General features: G+C 40.6%; 1 protein-coding gene across 10 annotated transcripts in view; it reads left to right on the plus strand.

Moving 5' to 3' along the window:
• The window catches only part of ADAM2 (ADAM metallopeptidase domain 2), a 51695-nt gene that overhangs the window by 7370 nt on the left and 17743 nt on the right, over positions 1-26582 (plus strand). For 6 of the 10 annotated variants that reach the window (XR_003759860.2, XM_029066116.2, XM_029066113.2 and 3 more), the window contains 13 exons: positions 415-470; positions 1193-1271; positions 3256-3332; positions 3477-3651; positions 7229-7297; positions 7869-7940; positions 8833-8999; positions 10387-10492; positions 16075-16211; positions 21844-22024; positions 25272-25364; positions 25497-25695; positions 25896-26001. Coding sequence is in view for 9 of the 10 variants with exons in the window: in XM_029066116.2 (XP_028921949.1) it covers positions 415-470; positions 1193-1271; positions 3256-3332; positions 3477-3651; positions 7229-7297; positions 7869-7940; positions 8833-8999; positions 10387-10492; positions 16075-16211; positions 21844-22024; positions 25272-25364; positions 25497-25695; positions 25896-26001 (1517 nt within the window). In the remaining variant the exon portion in view is untranslated. The remainder of the gene's footprint in view (positions 1-414; positions 471-1192; positions 1272-3255; positions 3333-3476; positions 3652-7228; positions 7298-7868; positions 7941-8832; positions 9000-10386; positions 10493-16074; positions 16212-21843; positions 22025-25271; positions 25365-25496; positions 25696-25895; positions 26002-26582) is intronic. The other 4 variants (XM_029066114.2, XM_029066118.2, XM_029066119.2 and 1 more) reach the window with 4 other exon arrangements.

Here is a 26582-nt window from a genome sequence, read left to right on the forward strand (position 1 = left end):
TTGGGGCTCTCTTGCAGTGCCAGCCCTAAGAGAACCACATGGCAGGGCTGGCCATGGTGGAACATTTGGTTTTTTTAAAGCTACTGGGGTGGAGCCAGTTATGGCACTGGACCAGGGAAGAGGAACACAGAAGACATGGGGATGAAAGATTAAAAAAAAAGATGGAATGGATGGGGCAATTGCGGGCAAAAGACTCTTCTGAATGCCCAGAAACCTCCATCAGAAGTAAATGGAATACTTCCCAATTTGGTGAGGACATTAAAGGCAACTTCCTAGGACCATGCCCCATTGCAGAGCTCCAATTAAGCATATATTTAGTAGATTTTGTTCACAAATGAATTTCATTATTATGGCTATAAATGGATTATGTTTTTAATTGACATTCCTCTGTGTTTTTGGATGATCTTTTACCAGGCATCTTATATGATCACAATAGAAGGAAAGCCATATACCATCCACCTGAAGCAAAAGTAAGTGCTTGATTATTCTTGCCTACTTTTTGATTGTCTTTAAAAAAAAAAGGAATGCCATTACCACATCAGGTTAATATTCTTTGAGAACATGCATAAACAGGTATGTTCACTTTGGGATAAGCTCCAGAAGTACCCCCCTCCTCTACCCAACTCCCACATGCCTTCCTTGTGACTCAGGTGGTGAGGCATTGGGGAGAAATCCATTGCTCGGAGGAAAGGATAGGGCCAGAATAGGCCCTAGAGGTCTGAAACAAAAACACAACTGATGCGGTTGGTCATTTGGTCAGAGGTCAAGGCAGATTGCAGGCAAAATGGATTAGTCTAACAAGTGGAGGTGAAGACAGAGGGCATGCAAGACAGGAAGGTCAGCAGGCAGACATCAAAGCAGACAGTAAGTCAAAGGGCAAGCAGAAGACAGGACAGGCAATAGACAAACACAAATGGGTGGAAAGACAAGAATCTCACTCATTTTGTGAAGACATCAGGGACTGAGAGTCTTTTATTGGACTCTTATGGAGCTTTTTATCCAATAAAAATAGCTCTTATAAGCATAAGTACATGAAAATATCTAGACTGATTTAGGTCCCATCTGAACTGTCACCTGGCAGATGCTATATTCCTAAATTAAAAGCTGGAGCCAAATCCTGGTTTTGAGAGATCTACTTAATTGAAAAATGATTTCCCTTTAAAACCTTTGCTGTCTTTTCTTTGTTTCACAGAATATTTGTACCCCATGATTTTAGGATATATAGTTACAACAAAGAGGGATTTTTGAATTCTGTTACTTCTCATGTTAAGGTATGACTTCTTATTAATAAGTCCTTACAATGTGCAAATTAGTGTTGATTATAGTATCTGTTAAGTGCTTACTATGTGCCAAGGTTGGACTGTGTTCAACCTGATGATCTTGTATCTTGTCCTTAAAACAGTGCTTAGTATATAGTAAGTGCTTAATAAGTACCATTTCAAGAAAAAAGAAAAGGAAAAAAAAAAGTCTTGGGCGCCCTGGTTGGTACAGATGCTCCAGACTATGAGGTTGCCAACTTACGCTCAGCCCCTGCTCTTGGGCCACAAACTTTTACATGGAGGCTGGAAGCTAGAGTTTCGAGATGCTGGCAAGAATGAGGGCAGAGTGAGGAGAAGGGTGAGGTGGGAGCAGTGGTAAGGAGATGCCAGGCTTGGGGCCTGGACATGGTGTAGTGGGAATGAACCCCTGCCAAAACGGTAGGGAGAGGTGTGATACAAAGCAATGAACCCTATTATGGAGTCATGTGGAAGGGAAGACATAGGCCAGTGGGAAGGAAGTACAGGGGCTGAGCTACTTTCCCAGATCCTCAAACTTTAAGTGTAGTCCCAGCTACAGGAATCTTAGCAAAAATGTATTTTATTTTATATGCTCATCTAAACCTAATCCTTGATTTGTCTGCATCCTACCTTGGGAAAGTCAGATTTTAAGAATGCTGTCAACACCAATTTCTGGCAGTGAGGCTTTAAGATTTCTATAAAATATTATTTTGAAATTTAATGATTTTAACTGAAAAGATGATGAGGATGAGAGTATCTTTTCAGAGTGCTCCTTTAGAAGTTCCAGAGAGTCTGTTAACAAAACTACTCCCGCAAAGAAGAAACAGCTTATGTTTTGAAGAAGTTGAGTTCATCTCCCTTTTTGGCTCTTTCAGGCCCAGTTGCTTTCTGCTACTCTTTGTTACTGCCTAGATCTGTTCTGCTCTGCCTCTACGTGACTAGAACAGACCATGGCATGATGACTGGTATTAGTGTCAGGGTTGCCCTTAGGGCCTGGTGCATTGGGTCAGTTGCTTCAGGATCCTGTGCTTTAGTGGGGGTCACTGCCCCTGGAATGGAATCAATTTATCGCCCTGGAACCAGAACCCACGTTCATAGGAGAAGCAGGAGTAGAAGCAGAGGTTAATTTGTGCTGGGGCTTACCAGGATTGGAAAGGGGCATGATGGAGGGCACAACACACAGTGCATTTGGTCTTCAAATCCTTACTCCATGCTTTCTGGCTCATTCATTCAGCTATACCCAAGGCTGTGCCAATGGAAGCAGTACCAACAGTTAGAGCCCTGGCATTTATTAGAGAATGAATTAAGTAGTAATAATAGTAATTGTGGTATTTGTTAAGTGCTTACTATGAGCCAGGTATTGTACTCAGCACTGGTGTGGATACAAGCCAATCGGGTTGGACACAGTCCCTGTCCCACATGGGGCTCACAGTCTCAATCACCATTTTACAGTTGAGGTAACTGAGGTCCAGAGAAGTGAAGTGACTTGCCCAAAGTCACACAGCAGACAAGCGACGGAGCCAGGATTAGAACCTATGCCCTTCTGACTCCCAGGGCCATGCTCTATCCACTATTCCACGCTGCTTCCCAAGTAGAGTATAAAACTACTTCTCTGTCAAGACAAATCCAGCCATCAGTCAGTAGTATTTATTGTGCACCTGTTGAAGGCAGAGCACTATATTAAGCACTTGGGAGAGTGCAGTTGATGTAGTAGACAAATCCCTTGCACCCTTAATTTCCTTTCTACCTGGATTGAGCCTAGGCTGACCTCACAGTGAATGGTGTTCACATGATCCCCTACCACATACAGGTGGTTCTGATTAGGGTATAAGAAACTGAAAAGAGATGGTGATAATGTAAATCTATAGTACACTTTGAAAACATGCACAACATCCATTTTACATTGTTTTCCTCCATCTGGCCCGATTAATTTGGCTATATCTTAAAGAATTCATTTATTTGTCTTTCTTTTTTCCAGAATCTTTGCTTCTACCAAGGATACATCACAGGTTTTCCAAAGTCCACAGTGACTCTGAGTATCTGTTCTGGACTTAGGTAATGGCATATTCTTTTATTGATTTAGGATTGTTCAACTAGAATGATTTTTAAAAGTCCTCATTGGCAGTCTTCAGCTGAGATTCTAATCCACACTGTGGTTTTGGTTTTAATTATTTTTGAAAATTTTGTTTGAATTTGCAGGGGGTTACTGCAGTTTGAAAATATCAGTTATGGAATTGAGCCTCTGGTTTCTGCAGCAGGATTTGAGCATATGGTTTATCCAATAAACATTAATAGCACAGCTGTTCCCTTCTTATCCCACAATAAAATGTACATAGAGACAAAAGGGCTCTCCGACATCCAAACGGATATAAAAGTGAGTGATGAGCTTTGGAAGTTTTGTGATTTTTTCATATCAAGATCAATATTCAGTGCTATTTATTGAACACTGTCTGGATGCCAATGAATAGTTCGGTGCTTTGGGTGAAGATGGCATTACATAGTGAAGACATGGTCACCCTACTTGAATTACATGAAAGTGGCTCTTCAGTAATTTTTGAAATCTGATATATGTTTAATGTAAATGCAGCCATTCTGGTGGTTTACATCATCAGCCATTTGGTATGTCAGTTTTTGAACTATTTTATGGTGTTATGAAAAAATCCTTAAGTGCCTGTATGCGATAGCTTGAAGGAGGTGTCATAATAAATTATTGAAATTTTAACATTTAACAGTAATCTTTCAACATATCTCTCACCAAATGTTTAGTCACTGACATCCGAAGGATTGCATAAATCACATATTACCAAGTTCTGGAAGAAGAGTTGGGTCATGACTAGGGCATTCTCAGTGATCCAGTGATCATTCGCCCCATCTCCCATCTTCCATTCCTGTTCAGTCTCCTAGAATAGGTCAGGCCCTGTACACCTGCCATCTTAATTTCTTCTCCACCAATTCTCCTCTTGACTCTTTGCAGTCTGGTCTTTGTCACCACTGCACTGGTCAGCAACGTCCTCTTCATACTCATGGCATTCTCCTCTTGACTCTTTGCAGTCTGGCCTTTGTCACCACTGCACTGGTCAGCAACGTCCTCCTCATACTCATGGCCAAAGAGCTATTCTGGCTCTCTGTTGCTTTTGAAATTGTGGACCACTCTCTTCTCCTCAAAACACTATTAGGACTCTGTTTTCTTGATTTAGTACTATCCTTGTTCTCATAATTCTCTCACCACTCTGCAGATTCATTTGTTGGCTCCTCCTCTCTCATCCTCTTACCATGGGCCTCCCCGCAAAGCTATGGTTTAGTTTCTGTACTCTTCTCAATTTACCCCCCTGCTCGCTGAGAGCTCATCGGCTTACATGATTTCAGTTACCACTTCCAGGACTCTGACTCCCAAATCTGTCTCATTACCCTTGACCTCTCATCTAACCTGTAATCCCACATCTCCTTTGGCCTGCAAGACCTCTTCATTTGGATGTGTCGCTGGGACCTCACCTCAACATTTCAACAGAAGAACTCTTATTTTTCTCCCTAAACATGCTCTTCTTACAATTTTCCTGTCTCAGTTAACAATATCACCATCCTCTTGTACCATAATCCACACCCTTGAGCTCTACATTCAGTCTGCTGCCAAATCTTATCTTTTCTTGCACAAAGTTTCCCAGATCTACCTCTTCCTCTGAGCACAAACTGCTACCACCTAGGTCTTTCCATGGCTAGATTGGTAAATTAGCCTCTTCATTTGTCTTCCAGCCTCCAGCCTCTCCCTTCTTTTAATCTATACTATATGCTGCTGCACAGGTCAATTTATTGAAACATCATTTGTCCCACATCTCTCAAAACCTTCCACTAGCTCCCTGGGTCTCTTCATTTCAAAGAAAAACTCTTCATCAGTGGCTTCAAGCCTCTCCACCATTTAGCTGCAATTTACCTCTCTCCTCACTATTCTCCTACTTCTTAAGTTCATTCCTCCAAACAACTTTCTTAATGTACTATCCTCTTGTATCTGCCACCTCCATCTTCTCCCTTATGCTGTTCTCCTGACTTGGATCTCCTTCCTTATATCAGATAGAATACAGTTCTCTCCACATTATCTCCTATAAGCTCACCTCCTCCAACACGCTTTCCCTGATTGATCTTCTAGTACTCTGAGTCATCTCACCCTTCAGCATGCTCCAATACTTGCTAATTAAATCCTCCTCAACACTAATGAATATGTTTTCTTTGTTTAATTTTGACTTCTCCAGTTGTAAATATTTTTTTGGTTTGTCTCCCCTGTTAGAGTGTGAGCTCCTTGTGGTCAGCAAACATGTCACTTTGTTATTCTGTGCTTACCAAGCTCCTAGTTTAGTGCATCAAACTACCTGGGGACTCATAAATGCCATACTGCTACTTAAGGTAGATTTTCTTTCTTGGGTCAAAACAAGGAGACTTGATTTCATCCAAGAGGTTCATGGCTACATCAATCGGATTTATGGAGCAATTTCTATGGAGAGCACTGTACTAAGTAAGCAACTGGGAGAGTACAATATACAGAGTTGGTGGACATATTACCTGCCCACAACGACCTCGAAGTCTCCACAGAGGTGAGACAGCCATTGATAAGATAAATTAATTACCAAATTAATTAAAAACATTTCAGTCAATAATATTAAGTACCTCAATCTAGTTTTCACCAAACCTCAGTTCATGAAGTGGTTCTATTTCACTTCTAGGAGCTCTGGCTTAAAATAGAGCCTCTAGGTATGAACTGAAAGTATAGAGTAAACTAACACAAAAAGCATAGTAAGAAATGCCATATTACAGTAGACCAATAGCATACCCAGCGCTTAGAACAGTGCTCGGCACATAGTAAGCGCTTAACAAATACCAAATACCAACATTATTATATTCAGCCATATTCTTTCCTCCAACAGTGCCATCAGAGAAAATTTGGAGAAAGCGCTATGTTTCTTCCACTTTTGAAGTTGGATACTCTGTTTCTAGCACTAGAGTGGTCCACATAGCTCTGGATCTCTTCTGTTTTGGCATCCCACCTCTTCACACACACCTTCCCTGATTTGATTTTCAAGTAACAGTGCGAATTTCTGAAAGCCTCACTTTTGAGTGAGTAAATAGACATATATAGTCTTGCCACGTGATACAGAAGGATTATGTTCCTTGAAAATGTGGGTATATTGTGAATCACTGGTACCTGGGGTATGTTTTTCCCATACACTTTCATGTTATAAATTGAGATTTGTGACAAGATGACAGAAAATATGAAATTCCTTTTTGTGACAAATAATAGTACATTAAGCATCAATAAATTATTTTTCAATCTTTAAAGTAATTCAAATATAGCATCACATTCCTGAAGTGTGTTGTGATTAGGAATATATGCCAATAACGGCAAAAGCAGAAGCTTGCTCTTCTGACTGTAATACTGATTTTTCAACTTTATGGGAGAATCTATCCCATTTAGGTTGAGTAACAGGTTTCCTATCTTCAAAAATGTCTTATAGCAGCTCAACTACTTCTAACACCTTTTTCACACCTTTGAATTCCTCTCCCCATCAGGGTCTTCTTTAGTCATTTTTATAAATTCATCTTCTTCCTTTAAAATTGAAGCAAGATATCTAAATCTCTAAATTTTAGCTGGTGGTGGAGAGACCATAACTTTGTCATCAGTTTTAGCATCTGGCAGTGATGCATCAGATCTTCTAGTTGTGAAACAATAGTGGCTATAACCCCAGTATGTAGGTATCATGGGGTGGCTGAAACCTGGGGTATTTCTGGGCCCATTAATTGATGCATATTTTGTCTGTATTGGTTTTAAACATCTGCAACCTACAAGCACTTTGTGAATTGTTCCTGAGGTTTTATCTGTTCACACTGTCATGAAAATACCATCAGTGAAAGATAACAGAGAAGAAAATCTATATTGACATGTAGTTTTGCTGATTTTTTTCCAGGCAAAATCAGATCATTCAAAATCATTCCCTTTGTATCTGGAAATACATGTTATAGTGGAAAAAAATCTGGTATGTTTTAAAAATTTGCTTTTGTAACATTGCTTTACAATTTCCTTATGTTTGGCCCGAAATATTCTTTTTGAGATGCCATGAAAGTCCCCTCCTTTTTGGAATCTTGGAAAAGTTTGGGTATATGATTAGAATTTTTTGGTTCCTGAGTAACAGGCTAGTGAAGAATTAATTTGATTTGCTTGTTTCAACTAGGAATTGATAGCAAAGGGGAGGAAGATTTGTAAGTCTATTAAACTCACCTCATGGACTGACTGAGTGGTCCTAGGTCAGTAGAAATCTGAACTCCTGTGTAGGACATATATAATAGTTTAATTTTCAGTCTTTATTTTTACAATAAACCAAGAAATAGAACAATTACATCTAGAAGATGTTACTACCCGTGATGCATTAATGGAGGCTCATTGATGTTTAGAATATTTCAGCTTCTCCTCAATCTAAAATTCAGTGGCTACTGTCACTGATTTTATGACCTAAATTGAAGTCCACAGAAAGTGTTCATTTGAAGACCATCTAGTTTCATTAAATTATTTTCACTCAGTGCTAAGAACACATTTATTTTCTTTTCCAGTATGAATACCTGGGCTCTGGTACAACCATTATAACTCAAAAAATTGCCCAAGTCTTTGGACTTGTTAGCAGAGTAAGTTTTTTTTTATCTTTTAGAACTTTATATAATTTAAAGGTGAATTGATGCTTTTAATTTTTGCAACTTTAGGATCCATAGTGCTAAGCCATAGTTTATAAGCTGTATTGAAAATTCCTCCTCATTCCCCCTCTAGACAGAAAGCTCACTGCCAACAGGGAGTGTCTGCCAACTCTGTTATATTGTACTCTCCCAAACACTTAGTAAAGTGCTCTGAATTTCAAAGGAATCTCATGTTATTGGAAAACCTAGTTACAGTAATCATTGATTCAGTGGGAATTAATAGGTAGAGAGGTGGATGGCTCTATGGCCTCACCATTACTGATATTTTTCAACATAAATTCCTATATCATTATCCTACACCTTTGCCACTCATTCATTTACTGTAAAGTTGCCAAAATGCAAAGAAACACAAAGTTTTGTGTGGTACAAGCAGAAGCTAGAAAACTTAACAGGATTACACTTTAATCAATCAGTCATATTTATTGAGGCTTTACTGTTTGCAGTGCACTATGCTAAGCACTTGGAAGAACACAATATAATGAAGTCAGTATATATGTTCTCTGTCCACAATGAGCTTTCAGCCTAGACTTTAACCAATGCATTTTGAACACAAGCATTTCTTCTTCCACCAAATCTTCTTGCTGCAGTTTGTGGATCATGTTATACGCATAACAGACTTAGGTGGGGGAAAGAACATTCCCCAATACTTCCACTGTGTTATACCATAATCATGTAATGAAAACAGATTATAGCAGAAAAGCTTGTATTGAATAGTTGCCATATTCCCTGAAAAGATTCATTCAAATTACTTAAATGTTTGTTTTTTTAAGAAGTATTTTAGATAAATGATAATTGAAAGTGTCTCCCATATTTGTTCCATTTTTAGATGTTTTCCTCCTTTAATGTGACTATTGTATTGTCTTCGTTGGAACTCTGGACAGATGAAAATAAAATCTCTACAACTGGAGAAGTTGATGCAGTACTGCACAGATTTCTGAATTGGAAAGATTCCTATCTTGTCTTACGTCAACTTGATATGGCTTATTTACTTGTGTAAGAAGAATATTTTAGCATTACTTTTAAAACTTGAAGAGGTCTGGTGATTTCATGGTATTCCTTTAAGCAAATGATTATTTTTCAGGTGAAATTATCGATACTATTCATTCATTAATTTATTCATGCAATCATATTTATTCAGCACTTACTGTGTGCAGAGCCCTGTACTAAGGGCTTGTGTAAGAACAATGCAAGAATAAGCGGTGGCAATCCCCACCCACAACGAGCTCATGGTCTAGAGGCAGGGAGACAGACATCAATATAAATAAATAAAATTACAGATACGTACGTAAGTGCTGAGGGGCTGAGATGGGGAAGAGCAAAGCATGTCAGGGTGACACAGAAGGGAATGGGAGATGAAGAAAAGTGGGTCTTAGTCTGGAAATGCCTTTTGGAGGTCCTGAGCCTTCAGTAAAGCTTTGAAGTGGGGGAGAGTGTTTGCTCAATCAATGTGATTGAATGAATGAATTGGTGGACACCAGTATATTCGTTTGTTTAACTCATTTATGTCAATGTCTGTGACCCCTTCTGGACAGTGAGCTCTTTCTGGGCAGGGAATGTGTCTACCAGTTCTGTTATATAGTGTACTCTCTCAAGTGCTTAGTACAGTGTTCAGTACAGAGTAAGTGCTTAATAAAAACCATCAATTGATTGATTAACAATAGCTTGTAGAATGGAAATTTTTTCCCATGATTTTAAATGCAAAATTGATGATTACATTCTCAGAAACTGAGATCACACATGTACACTTTACTCTTCTTTTAGAAATTATTATAATGTAATGTCTCATTCTTAAACTAATGTAATGTAATGCACTAAAATGATAAGCATATTCAGGGTATTCATTTAGTACTAGGGGCAGTCTCTTGTTGAAGTGACTTGGGGAGAGCAAGAAGTAGTTAAGAATGATTTTCTATATGGATAATCGGCAGTGGCAGTGCATAGATTTGTGTTCCTAATATGTATTTCACAGTTGCTGACCACATTTCATTATAATGGAAGTAATTATGGAAATACAAAATTGTTCCCATATTTTTCTATGGGTTTGTATTGGACCAACATTGTTGGGTGCATACATGCCATCTTACACATGAGTTAATGTTCCACCATGGGTTTTTCTTGAAGTTGGATTTTGCAAGAACATAAACCAGTGCAGGGTCTGGCACATACTAAGGGCTTAACAAATTCCATAAGTCATGGCATTATAGGAGAACTGGGTGTGCTTAGGCATTTGAATAGAGCAGCACCCTTGCTTCGAGACTTCTTTTGGGAGTATTATGAATATGGGAGAATTAAAATAGTAACATCAAACCATTGTGATTATTTTTAATGACTTCTACCCCCAAAAAATGTTTTTGAGCAAAATTTTCTCTTTGTGTTTCAGTTACAGGAATACATCCGATTACCTTGGGGCAACATTTCCAGGGAAGATGTGTGAAAGAAAATATGCTGGAGGAGTTGCAATAGTATGGTGGTATTCACTTTTGCTGGTATTTGTATAGAAAATCCATATACTTGTCAGTATATGAACCCTAATATTTGCAGTGTGTATTGCCAATATGCTGCCGCGTTGATTAACCTATAGATGAAATCTTTTGAGACCTTGATAATTACTTTATGGATCAAAGACTTGAAAAGAATTGAGATTCATTTTTCCCCTTCATGTGATGATTCTCTTTGTACAGTTTACTTTTGGGGGGCAGGGTTGATTTGGGGGTTAAAATTTGGGTTCAGACCTGTAATATAGTAATGAATGATTTTAGAAGATGTTATCAAAGTATTATTTTTCTTGATATTCATTCAAAACTGGCATACCACACTTATTTATTTACCATCAGAGGAATGATCCCAAACTGTGATAGAATCATTTAAGTGGAGAGGATTTCCATCCTAAAGTGGCCAGATACCTGTTATTTGGGGAGCTGTCTGACTCCCAAATTAGCTTTTGGAGGGTGTGTCTGTGACTTGAAACATCTGAAGAAAAAAATTGATATCTGTGATTTGGAGACATCTCAGAAAATGGAGGAACTGCTTATACAGGGAGTTTGAATGCTCATACTGGCCAAAGAGGAAGGAGCAACTGAGTGGAAGGGGAAGATTGAGGGCTGCCCATCACCATTGTACAAGAAGGTGTGGGGCCTGTGGATCCCCAGAGCTCCTAGTTTCAGGAAGCTTGGGGTCCTTGGACTGAAAGCTGGACTCTATGTTCCTTGTAGGCAGGGAAGGTGTCTACCAACTCTGTTGTAGCACGCAGTAAGTGCTCAATAAATACCACTGGTTGATTTGGGGATCCCCAGGGCTCTTAGTTCCTGATATGCAGATCTTGGTTTTCCAGCTCAGGAACCTGGTCACCTTATTCCACCCTGCAGTCTCCAAACTACCTGAAGCATAAATGTGCTCACCAAGGATGGGAAAAATGTATGACTATTACAGAGGCACATCCAATCAATTTTATTCAGAGTGCTCATTCCATATTCAGTGAAATTCTGAATACTAGGCAACAGTGCATTATAGCAAATAGCTACTTTTAGAGACCAAGTGTCTGAGATAGCTTTGTTTAACCTGGATTAGAAGGTGTATTTCAAATCCCCTCTTTGTATCTGTTTTTCTTCCTTCTGTCCCTAATTTTATGCAAATGATTTCCTCTTTGTTATTCTCTTCCTTTAGCCTTGAGTCTTTGACCCCAATCTCTGCCTCCTGCCCCTGTGTTTTTGTGCATTTCTTTGTGTCTATGTCATATCAGGGAGGGTGTTAGGTCCTCCCTGTCTCAGGCTAAAGCCTATATTTCTGAATGTAGCTCATGTTTTTGTGTATCTCTCTATGTTTGTGGGCTTCTGGACCCTGTGCACGTGTGTGTACGTGTGTGTGTGTGTGTGTGTGTGTGTGTGTGTGTGTGTGAATGATGGGGATAAAAAGTGGGCTTTTTCTTTTGAGGTGAGGCTAAAGGGTTAGGAGACCCAGGTTACTGTCTGTCTTTGCCCTATCAGATTGTTTGCTATTAATTTCTGACATCCCGAATCAAGGGAGATCTTTCACCTACTCTGAAGTTTAACCCCTCTACTTATGCTCCTCACTAACCTTCTGCATCACCCTAACTTGCTCCTTTTGCTCTTCCCCACCCCTCCCAGCCCCATAGCACTTGTGTATATATCTGTAATTTTATTTATTTGTATTGATGTCTGTCTCCCTCACTCTAGACTGTGAGCTTGTTGTGGGCAGGGATTGCCACTGTTTATTTTGTATTGTTCTTTCCCAAGTGCTTAGTATAGTGCTCTGCTTACAGTAAGTGCTTAATAAATATGATTGAATGAATTGAATGAATGAAGATGCTTCTCACCTTCACTTTTTTAAAAGCACTTGCGCCCTCTCTTTTTGACCCCTTCCCTCTTTTTCAACTGAATAGTGTACTTCAATTTTTGTCTTCCACAGTATTTCTGGATCCACCATGTCCTCTCCTTAGATGTGATTACCATGCTTGTTCAGGAATTTGTCATATCCCAGCCTGACTACAAACTGGCCTCCATGCCTTTTTTAGTCCCTACTTCACTCTGCTACCTAGATCATCTTCCTAAAATTTCCTTCTGCACGTCTCCTCACTCCCCCAAAATCTTCAACAGTTACTCATTCCTCTCCATATCAAGTGAAGACTTCTGATCCTTGGCTTTAAAGCACTCATTCAGTTCTCCTCATCATCTCGTATCCTGTTTTCCTTTTCTTTCTATTGTTCTCTCTCTGCCCCTTTCCTCCTCTGACCCTGTACTCCTATGCCAGGAGGATTGGTTAGTATTCTGTATCTTCTTGTTGCACGGATGGTTGTGGTAAGCTACTACTTTCATTCATTCAATAGTATTTATTGAATGCTTACTGTGTGAGCTCACCTCCTCCAAGAGGCCTTCCCAGACTAAGCTTCCCCTTTTCCCTTTGCTCCCTCTGCTCCCTCTTTGTTCCCATCTGCCCTCTACTTCCTCCCCCTCCCCCCTTCACCTCCCTCAGCTAAGCCCCCTTCCCCTCTGCTCCTCCCCCTCTCCCTTCTCAGCATTGTGCTCATTTGTATATATTTTTATTACCTTACCTATTTTGTTAATGAGGTGTACATCCCCTTGATTCTATTCACTGTAATTATGTTGTCTTGTTTTTGTCCGTCTGTCTCCCCTGATTAGACTGTAAGCCCGTCATTGGGCAGGGATTGTCTCCATCTGTTGCCGAATTGTACATTCCAAGTGCTTAGTACAGGGCTCTGCACATAGTAAATGCACAATAAATACTATTCATTCATTCATTCATTCAATAGTATTTATTGAGCGCTTACTATGTGCAGAGCCCTGTATTAAGCGCTTGGAATGTACAAATCGGCAACAGATAGAGACAGTCGCTGCCCTTTGACGGGCTTACAGTCTAATCGGGGGAGATGGACAGACAAGAACAATGGCAATAAATAGAGTCAAGGGGAAGAACATCTCATAAAAACAATGGCAAATAAATAGAATCAGGGTGATGTACATCTCATTAAACAAAATAAATAAGGTGATGAAGATATATACAGTTGAGCGGACGAGTACAGTGCTGAGGAGGTGGGATGGGAGAGGGGGAGGAAGAGAGGGAAAGGGGGGAGAAGAGGGTTTGGCTGCGGAGAGGTGAACGGGGGGTAGAGGGAGCAGAGGGGAAAAGCGGGGAGCTCAGTCTGGGAAGGCCTCTTGGAGGAGGTGAGCTTTAAGCAGGGATTTGAAGAGGGGAAGAGAATTAGATTGTCGGAGGTGAGGAGGGAGGGCATTCCAGGACCGCGGGAAGACGTGGCCCAGGGGTCGACGGCGGGATAGGCGAGATCGAGGGACGGGAGGAGGTGGGCGGCAGAGGAGTGGACCGTGCGGGATGGGCAGTAGAAAGAGAGAAAGAGAGAAGGGAGGAGAGGTAGGAAGGGGCAAGGTGATGTAGAGCCTTGAAGCCTAGAGTGAGGAGTTTTTGTTTTGAGCGGAGGTTGATAGGCAACCACTGGAGGTTTTTAAGAAGGGGAGTGACATGCCCAGAGCGTTTCTGCAGGAAGATGAGGCGGGCAGCAGAATGAAGAATAGACTGGAGCGGGGTGAGAGAGGAGGAAGGAAGATCAGAGAGAAGGCTGACACAGTAGTCTAGCCGGGATATTACAAGAGCCTGTAGCAGTAAGGTAACTGTTTGGGTGGAGAGGAAAGGGCGGATCTTGACGATATTATAAAGGTGAGACCAGCAGATCTTGGTAACGGATCGGATGTGTGGGGTGAACGAGAGAGACGAGTCAAAGATGACACCGAGGTTGAATGAAGTGTGCAGAGCATTGTACTATAAGCACTTGGAAAGTACAATTCAGCAATAGATAGAGATACTCCCTACCCAACAATGGGCTCACAGTCTAAAAGGAGGGAGACAGACAACAAAACAAAACAAGTAGTCAGGCATCAATACCATCAAAATAAATCAATAGAATTATAGATCTTAAAAATATGGAACGCTTCATGAATTTGCATGTCATCCTTCAGATAAAAAGGAGACAGTATGTATAGGCAGGGTAGCCAAGTCTCATGAACTGAAAAACCCAAATCACAAACTTAATACAGCTGAGTCAGAAATTAAAAAAAAAATCGTATTGGCAATCAGGCTGTATTATGGTACTTGTTAAGCACTTACTATGTGCCAGGCACCGTTCTAAACGCTGGGATAGATACAATTTAATCAGGGTGGACACAGTCCCTGTCCTTCATGGGGCTCGTGCTCTTAATTCCCATTTTATAGATGACATACCTGAGACCCAGAGAAGTGAAGTAATTTACCCAATGTCACACAGCAGACCTATGGCGGAGCTGGGTTTAGAACCTGGGTCCCTCTGTCTCCTAGGCCCTTGCTCTATCCACTAAAATTGGATGCTATTTAATGATACTTTTTAAGTTAGCTATTCATTTCTCTTTATTGAGAGCCTATTGTGTGTATAGCTGTTTACTAAGCCTCTGGAGAGCACTTTGAAGAAAAGGTGGTCTAGTGGAAAGAGCACAAGTCTGGGTGTCAGAGGACTTGGGTTCCAGTTCCAACTCTGCCACTTGCTTGTTGTGTGACCTTGGGCACGTCATTTAACTTCTTGGTACCTAAATTTCTTCATCTCTAAAATGGATATTAACTACCAGTTCTCCCTCCTACAAGGACAGGGATTCACTCCCCCAAAATCTTCAAGTTACCCTTTCCTCTCCATATCAAGTGAAGACTTCTGATCCTATTCTTTAAAGCACTCATTCAGTTCTCTCCATCATCTCGTATCCTGTTTTCCTTTTTTTCTATTGTTCTGTCTCTGCCCCTCTCCTCCTCTGACCCTGTACTCCTATGCCAGGAGGATTGGCTGGTATTCTATATCTTCTTGCTGCACGGATGGTTGTGGTAAGCTACTACTTTCATTCATTCATTCATTCATTCATTCATTCATTCATTCATTCATTCGTATTTATTGAATGCATACTGTGTGAGCATTGGGATTGTGTCTCACCAGATCATCTTGTTTCTACCCCAGTGTTTAATACAATGTTTGGCACATAGTAAGCCTATAACAAAAACCACCATCATTATTATCGGCTGCTGCTGCCATTGGGAAGCTGTCCCAAGGAGGAGAATTTGTTTGGGAGTGATCTCTATATGTTGTGATTGAGTGCATGTATGAATTAGTGTGTCTTGCTATTGCAGGTGTGAATTGCTCTCCCTCTGATTCTTTCTATCTGTAGGATTTTATTTCTCTCTTTGTCTATTGGTCTTTTAGTCTATTGGTCTGTCTCTCCTGCCTTCTCACCTCCCCAGTAGACTCTTGAATCAGTATATTCTTGACTCTCTTCCTAGGAACACTTACCTTCCAGAAGTCCTACTTCTGTTCCACTTTGAGTTCCAAAGAGATGGTTGTTTTATGATATGTGATATAGAGGTCTAGGATGACTCCAAGGAAAAATTTAGTCTGTTCTGACATTTCATTTATTTAATCCATGTTGTTTATTTTTAGTGTAACTTTAATAATTATCTTCAGTTGGACAGATCATTTTTAATCATGACCTTTCTTTTTCTTATTTAGTTTCCAAAAGAAATCTCTTTGGAGGCCTTTTCAGTTGTCATTGCACAGTTGCTGGGGCTTAGTATGGGAATAACGTATGACGATGTTAGCAAGTGTCATTGTTCAAGCGCTGTCTGTGTAATGAACCCTGAAGCAGTGTAAGATTTTTTTTATCAACTTTGTGTGTGTATATGTTGTCGTTCTTTGTATTCAAAGAAGACGTTGAGATACACCTATGAGTCTGTGTATGGCTAAAAATTCCAATGTGGGACCCTCATTTGGGCCACAAAGTGCACAGAAAAAAGCTGTTTCTTGTGGTGTGATGTTTTATGTTTGTAGTGCCTGGTGCTGTTACAAATTCATTTTACAACATTACAGTCATATTTCAGTTGTAGGTACAAAGTTAGTTATTGCAAGTGATTGAGAAGCAGCATGGCCTAAGTGGATAGAGAAGCAGCATAGTGAAATGGATAGAACACGGGCCTGGGAGTCAGAAGGCCATGAGTTCTAATCCTACCTCTGCCACTTGTTGGCAGTGTGACCTTGAGCAAATTGCTTCACTTCTCTATGCCCCAGTTACCTTATCTGTAAAATGGGGATTGAGACTATGAGCCTTGTGTGGGACAGGGCTTGTATCCAACGAGTGCTTAGAACAGTGCCTGGCACATAATAAGCACTTAACAAATACCACAGTTATTATTATTATTATTATAGTATGGGCCTGGGAATAAGAGGGACCTGAATCTTGTCTGCTCTGTGATCTTGGGAAAGTCACTTAACTTCACTGTACCCCAGTTACCTCATCTGTAAAATGGGGATTAATACTGTGAACCCCATGTAGGACATAGACTGTTTCCAACCTGATTAATTCATGTCGATTTCTGAGTTTAGTACAGTGCCTAGAACACAGAAAGAGCTATTAGTTCATCTCAAGACTTTTAAGGTCAGGGAATGTATCTGCCAATTCTGCTGTATTATGTTCTCTCAAGTGCTTAGTACAGTGCTCTGCACATAGTAAGTGCTCAATAAATGCCATTTTTAAAAAAGTGTCTTCACTCTACAAAGCAAAAAAGCTCTAAAAGGCATTCATTTGATCGTATTTTTCTGCTGAACATGTTTCTTAGATCTTGTGTCCTTCAATTGTATATGTCTCGCACCTTATGAAAGTAAGTGTGGAGCAGTGGTTCTCAAACTTTTCATCCAGTGATTGTTCCTCAGAGTCTTACAAAAACCAGGCATATGTAACTCTTGGAGTTTACTTATTTCTTTGCATCAAGCCAGGTGTTAAAAGCTGGGAGGGAGGTTCTACAGATATGACAAGTGCTACCCTTTCTATGCTGTCAAAGCCCTGAAATATACCCTCCCCTCTTTCTGTGTACGTGGTTGACAGGGTGGTCAGGGTCAACTCTTAAGGTGAAAGCAGCCTGAACTAGAGAGTGCAGAGGATGCACAACTGTCATCCGAGATCATCCTTTTATTGAATAAAATGGGCAACTCCCTGGAGTACTCAAGGAAACAGAGGGAGCAGGGTCTCTCGCTCTCTTTTTTCTATCATTGCCATCTGCCATTGCTGACAGCTCACCCTCTAGACTGTAAGATCATTGTAGGCAGGGAATGTGCCTGTTCATTGTTATATAAATAATTCTGGGATTTGTTAAGCGCTTACTATGTGCAGAGCACTGTTCTAAGTGCTGGCGTAGACATAGGGGAATCAGGTTGTCCCACGTGGAGCTCACAGTTTTAATCCCCATTTTACAGATGAGGTAACTGAGGCACAGAGAAGTTAAGTGACTTGCCCACAGTCACACAGCTGACAAGTGGCAGAGCCAGGATTCGAACCCATGACCTCTGACTCCAAAGCCCGTGCTCTTTCCTACTCTCCCAAGTACATAGTACAGTGCTCTGCACACAGCACTCAATAAATTCACTTGAATGAATGAAGCTCTGCTGTCACAGTTCTACGATGGCTGTTTTCAGAGTTCCTCACCTCTTTTAGTTCCCCTGATGAATAAAAGTGTGTCAACTCCTGCATTGCCATTGTCATATAGCCGTCTCCCACCCATGAGCAGGTCTAGGACTGAAAGGACATCTAAGTCTCTTGTTTTCTTGCCTGTGGGGAGAAGGGCACTGAGGGCTGCTGATTTGTTTAGGGTTCGCTCTGCTGCTAGGACTCTCTTTTATGTCTCCCCACTCCTCCCAATTCCCCAAATTTACTGTTTCCTTGATGAACACCATTATACTTTGAATAGTAGAGGTGAAGTGATGGCATGTTATTAGTGATAATTAATAATAATAATAATAATAATGATGGTACGTGTTAAGCTCTTACTATGTCCCAAGCACTATTCTAAGCACTGGGGTAGATACAAGTTATTCAAATTGGACAATATCCCTGTCCTGCATTAGCCTCACACTCTTAATCCCCATTTTTTATAGATGAGGTAACAGGCACAGAGAAGTTAAGTGACTTTCCCAAGGTCACACAGCAGACAAGTGGTGAAGCTGGGATTAGAAGCCATGAGCTTCTGACTCCCAGGCCCATGTTCTATCCAGTACACCATCCACAGGCCTAGTATAGTTCTGGAAAAAAGATCCAGAAAGTGGGGGAAGAGAGTATCCTATTCAGATTGTTCAAAGATCTGTATTTTGGACTCCAGTGCTGTCTTGAAACTTCCCAAGTGTAAGTGTCAGGCATCTCACCTGAATAGGAGGTTGCAAATTATAGTTTTCTGTAGACTTTCAGTTTTGTCAGAATCTTGTGGCCAAATTGACATCACATTTGTCTCCCAAATGACACACTACCCTTCTGGATTTAATTTCCTACTCCTTGGACATTCCTTGGATAATATAATAGTAATAATAATCGTGGCATTTATTAAGTACTTACTATGTGCCAGGCACTGTTCTAAGTGCTAGGGTGGAAACAAGCAAATTAGATTGAATACTGTCTCTATACCAAATGGAGCTCACAATCTTAATCCCCATTTCACCGATGAAGTAACTGAGTCACAGAGAAGTTAAATAACTTGCCTAAGGTCACACAGCAGGCAGATGGTGGAGCTGGGATTAGAACTCAGATCTTTCTGACTCCCAAGTACGTGCTCTTCTCACTAGACCATGGTGCTTCAAAGGTGGCAGAATTCAGAGATACTATTACTTTGTGCTGCAAATGGGGCTTAGTATATTATGGTGTAATGGATAGAACATGGGCCTGGGAGTCAGTAGGTCATGGGTTCTAATCCCTGCTCTGCCACTTGTGTGTCTTATGACCTGGGGCAAGTCACTTAACTTCGCTATGCCTCAGTTACCTCATCTTTAAAATGGGGATTGAGTCTGCGTCCAACCTGATTTGCTTGTATCCACCCAGCACTTAGAACAGTTCCTGGCATATGGTGCTTAACAAATACCATTATTATTATTATTATTGGGTGTCGGAAGGGTTTGGCAGGTGCAAACTGGTCCATAATCTCAGCCTTCTTCAGGCTGTTTGACAATTTATAGACTTTTGCTGATCATAATAATAATAATAATAATGATGGTATTTGTTAAGCGCTTACTATGTGCCAAGCACTGTTTTAAGCGCTGGGGTAGCTACAGAGTAATCAGATTGTTCCACAAGGGGCTCACAGTCTTAGTCCCCATTTTATAGATGAGATAACTGAGGCAAGGAGAAATTAAGTGGCTTGCCCAAAGTCACACAAAAGACAGGTGACGGAGCCAGGATTAGAACCCACATCTTCTGACTCCCAAGCCCTTGCACTTTCCACTAAGGCATGCTGCTTCTCACATGAATAGGCGTTCACTGCATGCCCTGTGCACATGCTGTTGGAGCCCAGTCATTAACAAAGAAGAGCTCTTGTGTGAGTGTTCTAAGAATTTGAATGATTCCATTAGCCTGCTGAGTTCCCAGAGGATCACCAGCTTCTTGATTCCTCATTGTGATGCTGAGCATCATTACTTAGAAATCAAGACTATTCATAAGCACTACACAAAAATGCCTGACAGCCCAGCAAAAACTGTGTTTTCCCCTTAAGGTAAGTAATACTCCCTCTCCACCCTCACCCATCATCTCCCTGACTGCCCCACTTTTTCAGCCACCAGTGTGACTTTCTTGCCTGTCTTCCTCTGTGCTCCCTGCACTTCCCAACTCCTGCTCAGCTGGATCAGCACCTGTGAAGTTGTATAACATTTCTTTTCGTTTCATATGATTTCATTTCATTGCATTTCATATGGTGAAGAAGAGTGAACAGAGGTCTGAGGAGAAAGAAAAGCAGCGTGTCTTGGTGGAAAGGGCACAGTTCTGGGAGTCCGAGGACCTGGGTTCTAATCCTGGCTCTGACCTTTCTGCTGTGTGACCTTGGGCAAGTTCCTTCACTTCTCTGTGCCTCAGTAACTTCATCTGTAAAATGGGGATTGATCCTGTGAATATGGGCTATGTCCAACCTAATTATTTTATGTGCCAGAGTTTAGTACAGTGCTGACACATAGTCAGTGATTAACAATTACAATTAACCGCTCCCCTCCCTCTGAAAAAAAACAAAACCAAAAACAAAAAACATTGCTATCTGGTAGGTGACAGAGCATCGGATCTGGGAGTCACTCTCTCTGTCTAACTGTGATGGTGACTTCATTAAGCATTGGATAGTGTTACTATTCTTTGTAGAAATTTATTCTCATTGGTGGAAACTGTAGTAAGGAAATCATTTTATAATCTTTATTTTGGGGGTGGAACTCTGTATTACTGTTCAGTAATGTGGTGGCTGTGCATGTGAGTTCTTGTAGGCTTTTTAGGGAAGTCATTGGTTTGGATTAGGTCTACATGGCCTTGGGTCCCACCACTTGCCCTGCATTTTCCTTAGCTTGCTCTATTATTACATAGGCAGTGATAATCATTATATTGCTTTTTGTCAAGAAGTGCAAGGCCTGTGTGTGTGATGCCTGATTTGCTAAAAGTAACTCTTAAATCATGGGAGTCCTTTTTTTGAAACCAGTCTTATTCAAGGCTACAATCTTAAAAGCTGCCTCTTAGGGACCTCCATTCTATATTTATAATACAAACTGTGGTCTTTGTTAAGTGCTTACTGTGTGCTAGGCACCATACTAAGTACTGGGGTAGATATAAGATAATCCACCTGGGACCCACAGTCTCAATAGGAAAGATAACAAATATGATTATAATTCATCATTAGTCCCTGATGAATTAGAATCTAACCTATTTTTGAAGACCTCCAAAAAAGGAGATTCCACATTCTCTTTCCTATTAAATCTATTTTATTTTTCTGCTCTCAGGGGAGATGGAAAAAAGCTGGCCCCTCACAGAAAGATAATAATAATAATTTTGGTATTTGTTAAGCACTATGTGCCAAACTCTGTACTATGGGAGGTACAAGACAAGAGGGCCCCACATAGGGTTCACAATCCAAATAGAAGGGAAAACAGGTATGAATCACCATTTTGCAGATGAGGGAACTGATGCACAGAGAAGTTAAATGACTTGCCCAAGTTCACACAGCAGATACAAGGCAGAGTCAGAATTAGAACCCAGGTCCTCTGGCCCCCAGGTCCATGCTCTTTTCCACTAGATCATGTTGGAATAGTAGAAATAAAGGCAGTGGGAAGGTTGTGAATGGTACACCAAAAAGTCCCCTTGTATAAAATAGAGCAAATTTGGCATTAATATCATGGAATGTAAAAAATCCCATGTGGTATATAGATGGTGTAATGCTGTATTTCATTAGGTTATATGGGCACAATTGTTGAAAAGAAACTGACAATAAATTTTATCTTTAGGCTCATAAGTGGTGTGAAGGTCTTTAGTAGCTGTAGTTATGGAGCTTTTGAAAGTTTCATTTTAAAGACAAAAGGTGAATGTCTTCAGAACCAACCCCACCTGGATCCATCATACAGAGCCCCCATTTGCGGTAACTCTGTCATGGAAACAGGTGAAGAGTGTGACTGTGGCCCTCCCACGGTGAGTTCAAGTATTTAAAATATTATCTCATATAATTTTATATTACTGTTATTCATTATTTCTGCAGTGTTTGTAAGCCATATGCTTCACATTTGTCAGGTTATATAAATTCTCCCCTAAAGGATTTTTACAGTATTTGGAGGTGCACACAAAATAAAGGTGCACAACCTCAGTGTTTGAATGATGAGAAAGCTTCTGGAACCACCCTGAGTTCATGGAAGAGAAGGGGCCTCTTGTTTTCGGCAAATTTCTCCACCCTAGATGGGGGACAGCAGACACTACTGCTTTTTATCATAATTGGACCACAGATAGAAGAAAGGAGAGATTTAAAGATTTAAATTAATGGGCATGAAAACCAGAGCATTGGAATTGAGTTATGTGACCACTGATCCCAAATCCTCCAGATCACAGCCCTCTGCCTTTTCAAAGCACTCATAAAAGCCCACCTCATCTAGGAAGCCTTCAATGATTAATTCCCCAAATTCAAGTTTCATTAGCCCAGAGCCACATTAGCATTATCGTTAGCGTGTAATAAAAACTGTGGTATTTGTTAAACATTTACTGTGTGCCAAGACACTGTACTAAGAGGTGAGATAAACATAAAATAGTCTAAATTGAATATATTATATTTCAAATTGAACCTTCCATTACTGATTCAGTTTTATTCTATTTCATCCTGACACATTCACACTACTGCCTATTTTATCCTTGTACTTGCTTCTGCTCCCACTGTTTATAATTTCCAATGGACTGTCTCTCCTATTAGATTGTTAACTTCCTATGGGTAGTAAACATGCATTTTGCTTATGTTCTGTTCCCCAGTGGCTTATTACAATGCTTTTTGCATTCACTAGGTATTAGGTAGGAGCCATCTTGCTAAAATAACTAAAATGAGAAATCTTAGCATGGCCTAGTAGAAAGAGCACAAGTCTGAAAGTTTGAGGACCTGGGTTCTAATCCCAGCTCTGCTACTTGCCTGAAGTGTGATCCTGGGCATGCCACTTAGATTCTTGGTGCCTCATTTTCCTCATCTGAAAAGGGAGGATGAACTAATTGTTTCCTTTCTTGTTTAGACTATGAGTCCCATGTGGGACAAGGAATGGGTCTGGCCTGATTTCCTTGTATTTACTCTGACACTTAGTACAATGCCTGGCACATAGTAAACATTTAACCAATTCCACAATTTAGTATTTTTATGGTAGGAGCTGTTTGCCAAATCAGGCATTCAGTAGGAGTAAAAGAGATCTGGAATCTGTCCAGAATCTGGAGAGGAGAAGCAGTGTTGCCTAGTGGAGAGATCACAGGCCTGGGAGTCAGAAGGACCTGAGTTCTAATCCCCCCTCCATTACTTGTCTACTATGTGATCTTGGGCAAATCACTTAGCTCCTCTGTGCCTCAGTTTCTTCACCTTTAAAGTGGGGATTAAAACTGTATGCCTGGGCTGAGTCTAACCCGATTAACTTGTATGTACCCTAGTGCTTAGTATAGTGCCTGTCACATAGAAAACATTTAACATATACCATTAAAAAAGCAAGAAACTCTGCTTGGGTAACTTTGTTATCTATGTATGTCTGCTAACAAATAATGCTTAAATGAGAGATACAATTGAAAAGAGTGCCATGTAAATTCTAATAGAGATTTAACCTAAGATTTGCACCAGAAAAACCCTGAAATAAATCACCATCTCCATTTCCTTGGCCTACTTCAGCTTAATTAGGGAATATAGGCTTCTAACCCATGTAGAGCCAGCTCTACAGAGATAGATGAAAACTTCTTGGTCCTACCAGCTTCAGGAGAGAAAAACAAAGAAAGAGCTCATTCTCTGCCTCCTACCAAGGGAGTGGAGGGCTGGGTTCCTCCCAAGACCACTCCTACCATCCCCTTACTGTGGTGCAAAAAAGTCATGAGCGAGCCCCTTTTCTTCTTGAGAAATGTAATAATAATATTATAATAATAATGGTATTTGTTAAGCACTTATTTTGTGCCAAGCACTTTTCTAAGTACTGGTGGGGAGGGATGGAAAAATACAAGGTAATCAGGTTTTCCCACCTGGGGCTCACAGTCTTAATCCCCATTTTACAGATGAGGTAACTGAGGCATAGGGAAGTTAAGTCACTTGCCCAAAGTCGCACAGCTGACAAGTGACAGAGCTGGGATTAGAACTCATGACCTCTGACTCCCAAGCCAGTGCTCTTTCCACTGAGTAATGTCTACTGAGTGATGCTGCTTAGTTTCTCCATCTCTTTTTGGTCATTCCCTTGCTAATCTTCAACAGGACCTTTGGGTGTTGTAAAACATATTCACTTCTCATTAAAACTGGCAGTAGTACAGCTATTTTACTGTAGGTACTCAATAAATGCCACTGATTGATTTTAGGATTTTTTTTATGGATAATCATATTTGGTGCCATTTTATACTTAAAGTTCCTCTCCTTTTTTGGAAGAGGGTATTTTGAACATGTTACGTAAAAGATAGTAAATGTCATCCGTGAAAATAATTTCACCGATGACATTTACTGAGTATCTTTTAAGTGCAGAGCAGTATGCTAGGTGCTTGGGAACCTAAAATGAAAATAAAATACATAATGCCTGCCTTGAGGAGCCTACAATCTACTGGGGGAGACATGTGGAGAGAAACTGCCAAAATACAATAGGTAAAAGAATAAGAGCATTGTTGGAAGAGATATTAACTAAAGTAAGCTGTTAAATACAAACCAGTGCTAATGGGGTAGCAAGACCAGTGGGGAGTTGATAGAGGAAAATGCTTCTTGGAAGAGGTGGCTGTTGAGAATTTTCATACTTGGAAGGAATGTAGTAGGGTAGATTTGGGTGATGAGAAAGTTTCCTAAGGGGGAAAAGAGTGAGGAATGATTCAGAGACAGAAGAATCCCAAGCAAAGTGATCTTAGAAGGTTAACTGGAAGGAGTAAAGAGTGAATGTTGGCTGGTACCCAGGAAGAAAGTGGATGGGTAAGAGGAAGACAGCTAGTGAAGTATCTTGAAGACAATGATTAGGAGATTTTGTTTCTCCCAAATAAGAGGGAACTTTTAGAGGTTTGGGGGAGGGGGATAATGTGTTTCAAATAGTGCGATAGGAAGAATGAAATATGCATCTTATATGTAACTATGCTGAAGAGATCAGGGAGACAATAAAAGAGAATATTACAGCAATCTGTTACCATGTGTTCCACAATTTAAAGTCAGATGTAAGATACACTTTTAATCTGGTCATATTTCATTTGTTTTCAGGTGTGTAAGGATAATAAATGTTGTAATGCTGCAACCTGTAGACTGCAACCTGGAGCCAAATGTTCTTTGGGACAGTGCTGCAGTGGCTGTCAAGTAAGAGCTAATGTTTCCTGAAGAATTCCCAAGACAAAAGTTCCAGCAGGATTTTGCAGAACTTCACATCATTGACCCTGAAATGAATCTCTTACTTCATAGTCTCTTTTCTTCTCTCTTTCCCCCTACCAGTTTATTAAAAAGGGTACAATATGTAGGCAGCAATTAGATCAGGACTGTGATGTCCCAGAGTACTGCAATGGATCTTCAGCGTTCTGTCAACCTGACTTATTTGTCCAGGATGGCCGTCCGTGCCGTTCCAGAACTGCATTCTGCTATAAAGGAAAATGCCCAAGTCCGGATAACCAATGCCGTTCCATATTTGGGAAAGGTACCCGTACTCATTGTCTTTTAGTTCGTTTTAAATCATGGCTATTTGAAGATTGTTACTGGCCTTGTTGGTCCTTAGAAAAGTATGGACAGCCTAAAAAAAAAAATCTCATTGTTTGGGAAAAGTTTGTGACTATTGTACATTGTGACTAATAGTTTTGCAGTAGAAATCATCCAAATAAGCTCCGTTATTTTTTTCAGATGTGGAAAATGGTGCTTTTCCCTGTTATGAAGAACTTAATAGTAAAACTGATCGATCTGGGAGCTGTGGTCGTACCAAAACCGGATATAAATTGTGCCAATGGAAGTATGTTGCCAGGAATCGGTTCTGCCTTCCCAATCCACCCTTTCCTCTCCATCCAAAATGCTGCTATGTTGATCCAAGCACTCATCCTATCCCACCTGGATTACTGCATCAGCCTCTTTGCTGTCCCCCATAACTCCTGTTTCTTCTCACTCCAATCTATATTTCACTCTGCTGCCCAGATCATATTTCTAAAAAAAACACCACATCTGGTCATGTTTCCCCACTCCTCAAGAACCTCCAGTGGTTGCCCCTCCATCGCTACATCAAACAGAAATTCCTTTCCATTGAGCTTTGAAGCATTCAATCACTTTGCCCCCTCCTATCTTACCTCACTGATTTCCTACTACAACCCAGCCCATATACTTCACTTCTCTATCGCCAAGCTAATCATTGTACCTCTATCTTGTCAATCTCACTGCCAACTAATCAATGTACCTCTATCTTGTCAATCTCACTGCCAACCACACACATCCTGTCTCTGGCCTGGTACTCCCTCCCTCTTCTTATCTGACAGACCATCATTCTCCCCACCTTCAAAGCCTTTTTTAAATCACATCACCTCCAGGAGGCCTTTCCTAAGT

Source organism: Ornithorhynchus anatinus, chromosome 5 (assembly GCF_004115215.2).
Source record: "Ornithorhynchus anatinus isolate Pmale09 chromosome 5, mOrnAna1.pri.v4, whole genome shotgun sequence".
NCBI classification, from domain to species: Eukaryota; Metazoa; Chordata; class Mammalia; order Monotremata; family Ornithorhynchidae; genus Ornithorhynchus; species Ornithorhynchus anatinus.